Here is a 14449-nt window from a genome sequence, read left to right on the forward strand (position 1 = left end):
CTGTTGTTGATTGGGAAAAGCAGCTTGTTGTTGATTTGGAAATCCAATGATGTGATAACACCTCTCAGCTGTGTGATTGAATCTGCCACACACTTGGCAGCCACCATTGACATTTTGTTGCTGGTTTATTAGAGTTGGAAAAATATTTGATAGTGACCTGCAAGTTCTGGCTCCATGCCCATTTCTGCCACATAGTTGACATGAAATTCCACCAGCATTGTTTCTGTAGTTGTTGAATCCCAGATTGATGGGTGGTCCAGCATTATTTCCAGCATTGGGGTTGAAACCATTGATGAGACCAATGTTTCCTGCATTCCCCCTTGGTCCAAAGTTGTTTCTGCCAGTATTAAACCTTGTGAGCCTCTGCCAGCATAAAAGCCTCCCATGTTGATGTTTGGATCAAAAGTATTAAAGGGATTGAACGAGTTGAAGCCATATGGCATGGCTGGAATTGGAATGTATGGTGTCTGAGATGAGACAGGTGTAAAACCAAGAGGAATAGCAGGAGATGGTGCACTGGAGGATGCGGCTGTAAAACTAGGAGGAATAATAAGAGATGGTGCACTGGAAGATGCAGCTGGAGTAACAGAATAGCTAGTGCTAGCAGAAGAGCTAGCTTGAGATTGTTTTGATGTAGATGAGTTAGCAGTAGCCATCATTGCAGAGAGAGAAGTTGATGAAATAGCATATGATTCATTTTCTATGTCAATTTCTGCAGCTTTGAGTAAAGTCTTTAATTCTCCCACAGAACAGCTAACAAACTGAGCTCTTATGACTGTTTTGATTGCAGCATACTCAGATGGAAGCCCCCTCAACACAGTAACAACTATATCTTCATCATCTAGAAACACACCAACTGTTTCCAAAGCATCTCTAGCTGCCTTAATCTTGTCAAGGTAAGTCTCAATACTATCATTTCCTTTCTTTAGATTATGTAGATTAGACTTGAGTTGTAAGATATTCTGCCTATTTGGAGCTGCAAACTTATTCTTGAGGTTTGTCCACATTTCTTGAGCAGAGCGACTACCAACAGCACAGGACATGGCAATAGGACTCAAGGTTTGACCAATCATATTTACAATGCTTTGATCCTGAGTTTTCCAAGCTACATATTCACTTGATATAGATCTATTAGAGCCATCAGAGGATGTGACATCCTGAGCAGGACAAGGTGTAGTACCATCAACAAATCCATACAGATTCTGACCTTTCAAGAATGATTCAAGTCTAAACAACCAGGTAGGGTAATTAGACTCATCAAGAAGAATATTTGGTAGGTAAACTGTGGTCTGAGTAACAGTAGTGGTAGCCATGAGTAGATCTAGAGAGTATGAGTAAACTTGCAGGAAAATTCACAATAAATTCTGAGTTGAGTTGAAAATTCTTCAAGAAACTGAATCTTGTAGTACTATCAAAGTAATCTGAGGCAAGAATGAGAGTAACAGTAACTAAGCTTGAGCTGATTCTTCAATTTCCCAAAAAAAAAAAAAAACTAGGGTTTCTGAGTATGAATCACAACTTTTTCCTCTACAATTGCTCTATATGTAAATCCAAGTCTTCGACGATGATATTAACAACAAATCTCAACGAATTTGTACTGCTAGATCTGAAAAATTTGATGAACAGCTTTACTTATCTTGTATGATTTGCAGAGATGAAGTAGAAATCAATACTGGAAAAGCTTCAACAATGAAGAACTGAGCTGCTAGAGAGGATGACTGAGCTTTGTGCATGAGGTCACCGATCAACCTGAGCTCTTGATACCATGAAAGCAAGCATGAAGAAAATGAAGAGTAGAGAGAACAAACAGATTTCTGTTATTGATTTTTGGACGTAATGAATTTATTACAGCTGTGTAGGTATTTATAGTAAGAGAGATAGCTAATCTAACGTACAGAAATGTGACACTTGTCACTTATCTGGAAAATAGCTAACAACCATTCTAACTAACTGTTCTTACTGCCTAAGCTACTTTATTTACACTAACAGAGACATGGGCAGAGAAATTGTTCGTGAAGAATCCCCGAACCACCCTGAAAGACGTAGTAGCTAGATTGTGGAGTCAGGAAGATGTAATAGAAGTTATGAAAGATAAATCTGTAAGTACTCCCAGCCCAATCAAGACAAGCATGGGCATCCTATTCCTATCTCTAATGCTAATTAATAGTGAAAAAGTAGTGCTTAATTACGCAAAGCCATCCTATCTCTAATTCTAATAGTACTGCTTCATTAATTTCATATTCTAGTGTCCGTAATCCAGTCATTTCATTGTGACATTGTGGTAGTAAGAAAGTTAAAATGCATTCATGACTCTTCCGCACGCCTGTGGATAAATCATATTCTGATATTCTCACATGCGAATAATCCTTTTTTTAATTAATTTAGTGCCTTCTGTTAACAGGGAACTGAAGAGACTGAAGGACTTGCTCTAAATTCACGAAGATATGACAACTTGAGATTCAGTACAAAAGCATTTAGAAACATGAGGGAACTGAAATTGCTCCAACTCAAGTATGTAGGACTCACTGGAGACTGCATCAAGCTTCCCAAGAAGTTAAGATGGCTCTGCTTGCGAGGTTTCCGTTGGCCTGTCATACGAAATGAGGTTCTTAATAAACCATACTTGGTTTCTATCGACCTGCGGTACAGCAATGTTACACGAATTTGGGAGCATGTCAGGGTATATTTAGAAACTTTCAAACATCTTCCCTCTGGTTTACTACGTTACATCACGCTCTGCTTTTCTTCTTTGTGGATTTTTGATTTTTTTTCCTTGTTCTTCTTTTGGTGTTGTCTAACAGCGGCTTTGGAATTTGGAGATACTTAATCTCAGTCATTCACCCGACTTAAGACAATCACCAAACTTTTCAGGACTCCGAAATCTACAGTATTTGATCCTTAAATACTGTGTGAATTTGCGAGAGATTGGCATGTCCATTGTATTTGTTTCTCAACTTGCCTTGCTAAATCTTAAAGGCTGCACTAAGCTCAAGGACCTTTCGGAGTATTTTTATATGTTGCGTTCTGTTAGGACTCTTGTTCTTTCTGGCTGTTCGAAATTTGAGAAATTGAGCAAGCATATAGGAAAAATGGATTCTTTGAGAACTCTTGTTATAAGTGGCACAGCCATAAGTGAAGTACCATCCTCTATAGATAAGATGAGGAACTAAAACGATTTATCTCGACAAGGCCTGAAGGGACTAAAACGATTTACCCAGGACGAGACATCAGGACCTAGCGAGGATGAGACATCACGACCCAAAAGTGAAGTACCATCCTCTGTAGATAACTTGTCGACCCTGGACTTTTCATCTCGACAAGGTCTGAGTGGACTAAAACGACGTTTCCCAGAAGAGACATCAGGACCTAGCGAGGATGAGGATCACAACTTGGGGTGCGTTTGAGGAGCTTGTAAGCTTCTTAAATTATAAGGAATGGACAAGCTGGTGTTTGGTAAAGTTGAAAACACTTGCTTTTTTAGAGCCATAAGTGTGTCTATAAAGCATTAGTTTTGTAATAATTAGATAATAACAGGCTGTATGTTGAGACATTAAGCTTTGATTTGAGATCTGTACTCTCTTTAAATTTGATTGTGTCCTAAAATAAATGCAACATTAATCATAAAATAAATGCTAGGCTTCTTGATTTCCTCCGCGCTTGACTGCTTTCTGTCACCCAAATCGATTTCTACGCTTCTTTCATTCCCGTAGTATTAATCGAATTGCTAGCTTCTTATCACTTGATAGGTCTTTGTTTGGTACCAATTTGGTTGTTCATGACCTAGTTGCTCTTTGAGCATTGTGCAATAATGCTTTGATCAGCTGTGAAAGTATATAAGTTGCTACCTTTCTACATTCTTTATTGTTCTTATTTTCTACGAGTAGAAATATTGGTATTGTTGCGGCCTTAAGTGTTGAGAAGTTATGTACTTATGTCCTTCTGTTTTGGGGGGTTAAATATAGTAGAAATCTTGATCCTTTTTTCTGTGGGGTGTTTTTTTGAGGTACTTTGTGTATCTTCTATTTACATCGACTTTGAGGTGAACATTTGTTAAAGTATTCGATTCCCTGTACAATTTAGATGAGTCTGGCCGAGTCTCCAGTACACTCTTCTAGCAGTTATGACTTTGCCGGGTTGCTTGAGAGAGAACTAAAGTCCAGTTCTTCAGAGTCATCACCAGAGGAAGAAGATGAAGATGATAAAGAAGCTGATGGTGATGGTGATGGCAGTGATGTTGAAAGTGAGAGCAGGTGTGGAGATTTTCTTTGTTTTGTGTTTAATGCAGTAGGAGTTTCTATTAGATACTACAATTTGTGTAAAACTGTGTTTAAGTCACAGTTCTATTTGAAGCGATTTAGATATGATTTGTGACTTGCATTGCAGATAAAAAGGCGTAAGGGAGATAATTTGGAAAGCATAGAGGAAACTAATGGGTCGACTTCACAAGGACTTCCAGAACAAAAGTCAGGATATTGATATCTTTTGGATTCTGTTGTGTTTTGTTTTATAACCCCAAACAGTGGAAGAAGACTTCTTGATACTGTACAGAGTGTTCTGAACTGTCTCAGATGACGCATGCATGAGACCAACTTACTTAGTAAGTGAGCTTTTGTTCAAAGACTTACTACAGTGCTCCTGTTCTCTCATTTTTGTTATGTTTATCTACCTATTGGTCTATTTTCCTGTCTATTAAAAATCGGTGAAAGCGGAAAAGTTAAGTGCAGTACTGTGGGCTGTATATATATAGATGTATAACAGATGTTCAAATATGAATCAAGTTTATTGGTCTTCTGTCTAAAGACTTGATGAACTGCTTTGCTGTTGGCCTTGTTTGTTTTGATGAAAAACGTTGTTTGGTAGATTTTTGAAATTTGCACTTTAGAACATTTTTTTTTTCCCACTATGCTTCAGTTATGATGATGAAAAAGTTTTATGGTATTTCATAACAATGCCAGAAAAAAAAAACTAAGGAAACGCTCATTTTCGGGCAAAAGTGTTCTGGAGGAAACGTCTTTCCTGTTTAAGAAAACATATTAGTTTTTTCAATCGGGAAACTTTTCCACTAGTAATTTTTTTTCTCTTTAAGAGACAAGTGTGTGTGTGTGTGTGGCTGAGAAAGCCAGAGAGTACATGTCTTAAACCATCAAGTTTTGATTGCTTTGGACACAGGATATTATAACTAATAAACATCCAAGTTTTAAATTGCTTTGAACACAGGATATTTATTTCAAATATGAATTTTTCTCCACCTCAAAGAATATAGTTACTCTTTCCTATTTTTGAGCTTTTCTTGCAATTATGTGCAGAAGCATCGGCAACGGAGGATACGTGTGCACATCCTCGGTCATTTGGAGATATGTGTTTTCGTTGTGGCCAGAGGTGATTGAGCAGTCTGGTGTGACATTTGGATACATACAGAAGGTGCTGCCCTGGATGACTAGTTGAAATTTGAAATGTTTGAATGCTTTGGTTTACTGGAAGTATACATGCATATGGTTTTCCATAATCTAGTTTGTACAGCACTATTCTTTCACATTAGCTGTCACCTGTAATTCATGATTTACTGAAGCCCTCATGCAAAAAATAAACTTACTGTTTGGAAACAATCATAACCATTGCATGCATTCATTATTTGTCCCAGTCAGGTCTGACTTGTTAAGTTGTTATTCGTTTACTAATCGCCTGATGCAATTATAAATTTACTATAGAAAGATACCTATCCAGCATGTATCCATTTCCATATATTGTAGCTTTATTTTGCATTATTAGATATTGGATGTGATACAGTGTGAAACATTTTCTTGTGCAGGGATTGAGACATAATAATGATGAAATCGACCGGTTACGCAACACAGACATTAAGTAATTGCTAAATAATAAGAAACTTTATTTGGTACTGGATCTTGATCATACACTACTAAATTCCACCCAGCTGAATCATATGACGGCAGAAGAAGAATATTTGATGAGCCCACCGGATTCACTGCCAGGTATTTTATGTAGTCTTTTGAAGTCTTTCTTCGTGTGTAGTATCTTTAGTGATGTAGGACGAGAATGGACCCAGTTTAGCCGAAAAACCATAAAAGTAAAGAAGCGGTGTGAAATCAAGAAGAGTGATTGGAAAATAGGTAACTCACGCGTAATCAGGTTACTAGCCGCTGGAATATTCAAGAAGATTTGGTTTTGGACTTTTCGGGTTTCTTGTGCGAAAAGTCAGGTTTTGATTTTGAATCAGATTTGACTAACTTTTGGCCAGAATGTCTGTTTGAAACGCATGATACCTTTACAGAATGGGAACGACGAGATCTTTAAGACTCACTTTAGTGAGCCCTATCAGATTTAGGCCAAAATGTATCGTCTTAATTATCCGATTCGTGATTTAATATTTTTAGGTTAGTTTTACATTCTTTTTATTTTAGGTTTTCTAGTTTATTTTGGATTTGTTTTGTTTTAATCCGTGGGCTTTAGGGTTTCATTGTTAGTCGCCCTAGGGTTTCTTTTCCCATATATAAGCAACCTTAAACGGCTGCAGAACTATCTTTTATTATATTATCAATCAAAATTGAGAGTTTTCTCTTTTATCTCTGGTGGATTCCAGAATCTTTGTTTTAGGTTTATGGCTTGTAAACCTAGGGTTACTTCCGCCCGTGTCAGTTGGTATCAGAGCGGGTTTCGCCCGCTTCTTAGCAGACGATGATCCAAGGGAGAACTTCACTACCACCAACCTCAACAACGCTGGTCGTAGAGTATCTATCAAAGAAAGTTTCGTTGAAGAGAAACATACCAAGGGATTTGCCCTAGGACAACCTCATCAATCAAAAAAAAAAAAAAAAAAAAGAAGAAACATGGAACATTGGATATTCACAACGCCGGATTACGACGACTTCCGAACTACATGTGTCATCAAAGACAAGGTATGCTTTAGGGTTTATAATTGACAGTGGTCTACGAGAGAATTTTGTAGCAAACAAAATTGTGGATTATTTTCAATTGCCGACAGTGAAGCTGAGTGATCCATACTGGATTCCATTTGGAGAGGATGAATATGCACAAGTAACAGAGGTTTGTAAAGTTCTTGTCTCTATGGGAAAATTTTATAAAGAAGAGATTACTTGTCATGTGATTGACATGGATGACAATAATGTGCTTTTTGGAAGGCCATGGCATGAAAGCGTCAAAGGTGGTTATTGCAAAGATGACACATATTTATTTAGGTGGGAGTCACACAAAATTTAAATCAAGCCTGGAAGGAAGAACATCAAGAATTATCCTCCTAAGGTTTTCGAGAAGAAGTTAGAGTCCAAGTTTTCTTTGCCGGTTGAGATTAATAGTTTAATTGAAGAAAAGCCAGAAGAATTTCTAATGGAAGAACCTCCACAAGAATTCATGGATGAAGACCAAGAAGAGGTTAAAGATGAAATTGCTCATGAAGACATGGTTATTTGTACTGATGAAGTCTTGGAGCCTAAAATAAATCATTCAGAGCCAGATGTTATTCAAGAGTACAACCTTGAGAGCTGTGAAGAATCTACTAAGGTTGCCTAGAATAGACTCATCTATGGTGTTGGGTTCATGATTGTGTCATCAGAATATGCAGAAGATCCAGCCAATAATCCACATGTCCAATTGTTTAATTTTTTCTCAGGTCTTTTGTCTACCTATTCTTGTCCTTTATTCAAGAGGAACTCGAGGACGAGTTCTTTCATAGTGGAGGAGAATGATATAGGACGAGAATGGACCCAGTTTAGCCGAAAAACCATAAAAGTCAAGAAGCGGTGTAGAATCAACAAGAGTGATTGGAAAATAGGTAACTCACGCGTAATCAGGTTACTAGCCTTTGGAATATTCAAGAAGATTTGGTTTTGGACTTTTCGGGTTTCTCATGCGAAAAGCCAAGTTTTGATTTTGAATCAGATTTGACTAACTTTTGGCCAGAATGTCCGTTTGAAACGCATGATACCTTTCCAAAATGGGAATGACGAGATCTTCAAGACTCACTTTAGTGAGCCCTATCAGATTTAGGCCAAAATGTATCATCTTAATTATCCGATTCATGATTTAATATTTTTAGGTTAGTTTTACATTCTTTTTATTTTAGGTTTTCTAGTTTATTTTGGATTTGTTCTGTTTTAATCCGTGGGCTTTAGGGTTTCATTGTTAGTCGCCCTAGGGTTTCTTTTCCCATATATAAGCAACCTTAAACGGCTGCAGAACTATCTTTTATTATATTATCAATCAAAATTGAGAGTTTTCTCTTTTATCTCTGGTATACTCCAGAATCTTTGTTTTAGGTTTATTGCTTGTAAACCTAGGGTTACTTACGCCCACGTCACAATTCCTAAGGATCTTGAAAGTCTATCTCAAGTAAAATGTTACATCTCCAACGCAGTAGTTTTCAAAGCCTCACCCGTTGAATAATTGCTAGAATTCATGCAGCCGGAGATTAATTACCAAGTAGTTTGAAGATTGAAGCGGATTACTGCAATATGCATTGGAAAGATTTATGCCAAACTTAACAGAAATGTCTAATATGAGATCCTTGCCCGTAATCCGCTAAGAATGATGACCTTTATAATACACCAAGGTGTTTCTTATTCGATGCTGATATTTTTGTGTTTCTTCATTTAGTGGGGAAAAAGTCTTCTAGTTTAGGGTGTGCTTCTCTCCCTGATTTCAACTTCTGCAAAAAACCTTCTACAGGACTTTAGATTTCATTTTGTTTTCACTTTCATTTCAATTGGAGTGTCTCTATCTCTGGCTCTTTGGTATTATGCTCCTAACATGGTCGAACTGATATTTTCTCTTAGAGGTTACTAGGGGCGGGATTAGATTAATTGTATTCTGTGTTTAAGAATAAAGGATTCGAGAGAGATTGATGAGAGAATTGTAATAGGGGCGCTGTATATAGGGATTACAAAGTACATATTCTAATGATACAAGGAAAACTATTCCGAATAAGACTAGGAATTCTAAAACCTTCTTTCCTATTACAATTATATATGGAACTAATCCTAGTTTGATAATTCCTGGATCGAAACAGAAGGTTTCTAGAACAAGTAAAATATAAGAGAAGAAATGCATAGAAAATTGTAGCCACCAACTCTGGATAAAAAATAAAACTCGACTTGACCTTGACCTTGACCTTGGCTTTCTTACCGGTTTAGGGCGAGCATGTGAGAAGCAAAGCCAATTGTTTGTCATTTGAGTCATTTCTCAATTCTGAACCACTGCATTCCATTGTCAAATATAGGGATATGGTATAATTGCCTTGTGTATTCTTCTCCAGACTGGAGGATATATATATATATATATATATATATATATATATATAGGTACAAATTGTAGTGTGAAAGATAAATACATAAGTCATATACTCATATACTACGGCTGCATTAACTGTAAAGGATTAGCTTCAGCAGAAGTCAAGATTTGCTCTGCTACATCTGTTCTTCATGTTGACATTAGCTCACGCGACACTCCCCCTCAAGTTGGGGAGTAGATGTCTCGCATTCCCAACTTGTCTAGTGAGCTGTGGAACACTTTTCCAGAAACAGCTTTGGTAAGAATATCTGCAAGTTGATCTTCAGTACGTACATGTGGCATGTTAATGGTTTCTGACTCCAACTTCTCTTTGATGAAATGCTGATCAACTTCAACATGTTTTGTTCTATCATGTTGAACGGGATTATGTGCTATATCAATGGCTGCTTTATTGTCAAAATACAAATTCATAGCATACTTGGGTTTGAATCCCAAGTCCTTCATTAGAGGACGAAGCCATAACATTTCGCATACTCCATGAGCCATTCCTCTATACTCAGCTTCTGCACTGGATCTAGCAACCACTTTTTGCTTCTTGCATCTCTACGTGACCAAGTTACCTCCCACAAAAGTAAAGTAGCCTGAAGTAGACCTTCTATCGGTGATAGAACAAGCCCAATCTGCATCTGTGTATCCTGCTATCTCAATGTGATTGTTCTTGGAGAACATGTTCCTTTTACCTAGATTTGTATTCAAGTACCTCAGAATTCTATGTACTGCGTCCATGCGATCTTCACTTGATGCATGCATGAATTGACTTACAATGCCCACTGCATATGCAATGTCAGGACGAGTGTGCGAGAGATAAATGAGCTTGCCTACCAACTTTTGATATCTCTCCTTATTGGTAGGCACTTGGTCTGGATTTTCTGCTAGCTTGTGATTTACATATTTTCTTTGGGATAAGAAGATGCCCTTATTTGATCTGGCCACTTCAATACCCAAGAAATACTTCAATCCTCCAAGATCCTTGATCATTTCAAACTCAGATGAGAGATGTGCTTCTAGTTTATTCAATTCTTCTGGATCATTACCTGTCACAATCATATCATCAACATAAATGATGATAATATTGATCTTATCTTTCCTCCGTTTCAAGAACAGTGTACGGTCAGAGTTGCTTTATTTGTAGCCAAACTGTTTCATAGATTGGCTAAATCTTCCAAACCATGCCTTAGGAGATTGTTGAGGCCATAAAGGGATTTCTTCGGTTTGCACACCATTCCTGTTTGTGAAGACAGAGAGTAGCTTGGAAGTAGCTAGATCCATGTACACTTCTTCCTTTAAGTCCACATGAAGAAAGGCATTCTTTACATCAAACTACTTTAGAGGCCAATCTAGATTCGCAGCTAGAGATAACAGTACTCAAATGGTGTTGATCTTGGCAACTGGTGCAAACATTTCCTGGTAATCAATATATACCATATGTCTGGGTGTACCTTTTTGCAACCAACCTCGCTTTTTACCTGTCCAATGTACCGTCAGAAGCATACTTTAGTGTATAGATCCATTTGCACCCTACAGTTTTCTTTCCTGCTGGTTTTGGTACTAGTTCCCATGTATGATTCTTTTACAAGGCTTCCATCTCATCCTCCATAGCTTTAGTCCACTTAGAGTCTGCCAATGCTTCCTGCACTTTAGCTGGAATGATAATAGCAGATAAATGAAACACAAAAGACGCATATGACTTGGATAGCCTATGGGATGACATGTGGTTGTTTATTGGATATTTGGCCTTGGCTTTAGGATCTGCACTACTAGGATAAAGTTCATAGACATCAGTCCATAACTGATGTTAAAAAAAAAAAAATCCGATGTCTGAGTGGGCGATGTTAAAGATTACCAAAACTAAGACATCGGTTCATAACTGATGTCTAGTTTGCAACAAGACATCAGTTTAAGATTCAAAATCGATGTAAAAACTTTAATGTGATCACCATTTTGGTGTGTTTAGCTATTGTCAAACCTTCATATTTTGGCATTAGATGCTTAATGAAATATAGGTCTAACAACACAATTATCCATTTTAACATCGTTATTGATTTAGAAACAATGTCTGATAACATTTTACACATCGGTTCCTGAAGAAGAATGATGTCCAATCCTATGTTGGACATCGGTTCCTTGGTCGATATCGATGTCCATATTAATAATTGACATCGGTTTTTGTTTTCGAACTGATGTATTTTTTCTTTTTTGACATCAGTTCTTGTTTAATAACTGATGTATTTTCTATTCCTTGACATCGGTTTTTGTTCTCAAATTGATGTACATTCTCTTTTCTGACATCAGTTTTTATTTAGTAACTGATGTACATTCTTGTTTCTGACATCAGTTCTTGTTTAGTAACTAATGTATTTTCTCTTACTTGACATCGGTTTTCGTTTTTAATCTGATGTAATATCTCTTTCCTGACATCAGTTTTGTCATTTTAAAACAAGTATTTGGTACTAGAAAGCTGATCCACAAATAACACGAAATTCAAATGTAGTTTAAATATTAGGGAATTGCATTAATTTCTATCCAACATGAAAGCTGTTAATAATTTGAAAAGTTTTGCAATATAAACCCTAACCTACTTTAAGGTTAGTCCAGAAGATACCACTACTGTAATAACTGCATGCAGTTTTGTTCCTAGTTGCTGCAATTACTACATCTACGACGGCCACATCTATTTCTACAATTAGTGGTGGAACTGGTTTTGCATGCTAGTCTTGGTTGCTTTCAGTGATGATCAATCTAATCAATTGACTTCTCCAAATTCGATGAATTTGCCTCTTTATCACTTAATTGAGATCATTCACTGGTGCCCTGCAAAGCAGAACGCAGAACGCAGAAATTAAGTACTCATACGAACCATATATAGCAAAAGCTCATAATGTAATGCTCTGAAAAAGGACAATCAAGTGATTTAAGGACTACATTGAGTATATTCAAAAGCATAGAAAATATAGTTGATATGATCATTATATTAACAAAAGATTAAGGGGGGTGTATTCAATTCAGATTTTAAAAGACTTTGTTTGAGTTTTTATAATCCATGGATTTACTTAATCCACGGATTGTTTAAATTCTATATGGACTCTGATTGATTTTAATGGATTGATTTACTAGTATTTGTTTAGATTTTACAAATCCTTATGATGTTTTTGGTAGGTTAATTTTTGTTTTCTTCTTCTTCTTTAATTAAGCAATGGATGCATGTATGGATCCAACTATAATGCTATATCAATGACAAGAAAGTATGGCAATTTACCATTCTTTATGTTGTGTATAATGATATATGAACAATAAGAGAAAATTAATGAGTCAAAATGTTACACAAAAATAAAGTAGTAAACTAATGACATAATTTATTTCATATCTAATAATAATACCATTGAAAGTGAGCTTCATTAGCTAGAAGGATTAAGGCTTCTAGAGCTATAGTGATAAAAATAAATAAATAATTATTAGATGAGAGCAGAGGCAGAGGAAGATTAGTGGGGAAATAGGTCTAAGACAAAATGGATGAGTGTCACCTATTGAGACCTGCTTTTTATTTTTTTAATTTTTTTTGGGTGAAGAGGTTCTTTATTTTTTGAGCGATAAAGAATCCATCAAAATCTTTTGGGAAGTGGTTGGATTGTTTTTGAGTTTTGATATGTATAAAAAGCACTATAAAATCCTCCAAAATCCAGCATTTAATGAAATCCTTAAAAATCCGTATACTTTTGAATATCAACAGATTTAAATGGATAATTTTAAATCTTAATTGAATACATCAAGATTTTAAAGGACTGTTTAAAATCTCAATTGAATACCCATAAACTTCTAAAATACAAACAAATCTTGTAGACTCTTAATTGAATACACCCCCCTAAGTCTATTTTAGAACAAAAGATGAAACAGATCATGTTCTAGTAACGAATGCGGCAACAGAGTAGTACCTACTTCAAGATTCTAATAACTTTTGCTAGACTGAAACCCCTTTACCTGTATTGGAACACAATGCAGTATATATGAGGAATGTAAATAAATAGTAAAATGAGCATTGATAGCAGTTGGCTCTGCACAACAGATAGGACATAAAATTGTTTGATATCACACCATGTGAATATGACCAACCCTAAATCACAATTTGAATAACTTTTACCAGTTGGTCTAACTTTGAAAGTACTTACACCATCGTACAAGAATTCTAGTCCTCTTTCTTTTTCCCAAGCTGTGGCTTTTGAAGTCAATGTTTCCACCATTCCTACTCCATTAACCATTTAAAACAAAGAACTTGAGGAAATATAAAATTCACTATGGTACTAATTTTAAGTTCAACATAAGTTACTAACAGCCCGTTTATACAAGAAATTGCTAATACCCTTGCTTTCCTGTTTCCTGATACACTAGTGGTACATAAAGTCTAAGAGCTGCATATCTGTAATTGTACGTCATATCTTCAGTGTGTAAGTGTGTATTTCTATGTGGATGAGTCATATACCTATGAAACAACTGACAGTTTGATTCACTACAGCAAATAAAGGCATAACATGGAACACAAATATATACATCTTCTCTGCATGTTATAAATAAAAGGATCCCATGCAAATTACAATTTATCATTTAACCAAGTCTTTACCGGGAATTTTGTTTGCTAAAACAAGCACTTTCTCTGCACGTTTCAAAGTAATATGAGCACCTCTTCCTGCTGTATAGCGATTATCATCCTGAAAGCACATAACACGGAAGGACAATGAAGTGAGATTTATTCTTTGAAGATTTTAAGTGGTTAGTATTGACAAAGTGAAATAGAAAGGACAATAATATGTGAAAAAAAAAATGAAAAAAAAAAGTGATAGAATTCTCAACCCTATTGTACTCCTCTAGCCAGGATTCTTCTTGACAAGCAGCCAACCACTTTTCAATCTTTTCTAGTATTTCTTTCCTGCTTAGAGCTTCCTCTTTCAACTTCAAACGGTTCCTCTACATGGTATGAATAGAAGAAATAGTAAAACAACTTCAACTTTATTAGGAGGGAAACAAATTTAAGAGGATCTGAGACTACATTCAAAATAAATGGATACATTGCAACTATACCTAACTTAGTACAAGATGCCTCTTATGGGTTCTACTCTTCAAATAATGCTATTCTCAT

The 14449-nt window shown here is 36.2% G+C and overlaps 1 protein-coding gene and 1 long non-coding RNA gene across 2 annotated transcripts; both read right to left on the reverse strand.

Annotated features, from left to right (window-relative positions):
- Positions 1-9864: 9864 nt before the first annotated feature.
- Positions 9865-10544, reverse strand: LOC112178287 (uncharacterized mitochondrial protein AtMg00810-like). Its single transcript, XM_024316449.1, has 2 exons — positions 10490-10544; positions 9865-10355 (listed from the first exon to the last, which is right to left on the reverse strand). Exons 1-2 carry the CDS (start codon positions 10542-10544, stop codon positions 9865-9867), a joined length of 546 nt encoding a protein of 181 aa, XP_024172217.1.
- Positions 10545-11791: 1247 nt separating this feature from the next.
- LOC112175882 lies at positions 11792-13296 on the reverse strand. Its single transcript, XR_002926689.2, has 2 exons — positions 13251-13296; positions 11792-12132 (listed from the first exon to the last, which is right to left on the reverse strand). It is a non-coding gene; the product is annotated as an uncharacterized LOC112175882 (long non-coding RNA).
- Positions 13297-14449: the final 1153 nt, after the last annotated feature.

This window comes from Rosa chinensis, chromosome 7, assembly GCF_002994745.2.
Source record: "Rosa chinensis cultivar Old Blush chromosome 7, RchiOBHm-V2, whole genome shotgun sequence".
In the NCBI taxonomy this organism is placed as follows: domain Eukaryota; kingdom Viridiplantae; phylum Streptophyta; class Magnoliopsida; order Rosales; family Rosaceae; genus Rosa; species Rosa chinensis.

Bases quoted from the DNA above. Each gene is read 5' to 3' on its own strand.
- LOC112178287 (XM_024316449.1), bottom strand. From the start codon at position 10,544: ATGGTGTGCAAACCGAAGAAATCCCTTTATGGCCTCAACAATCTCCTA. The intron at 10,356-10,489 runs GTTTGGAAGATT...TGATTGTGACAG, and splicing joins CAACAATCTCCTAAGGCATG to GTAATGATCCAGAAGAATTG.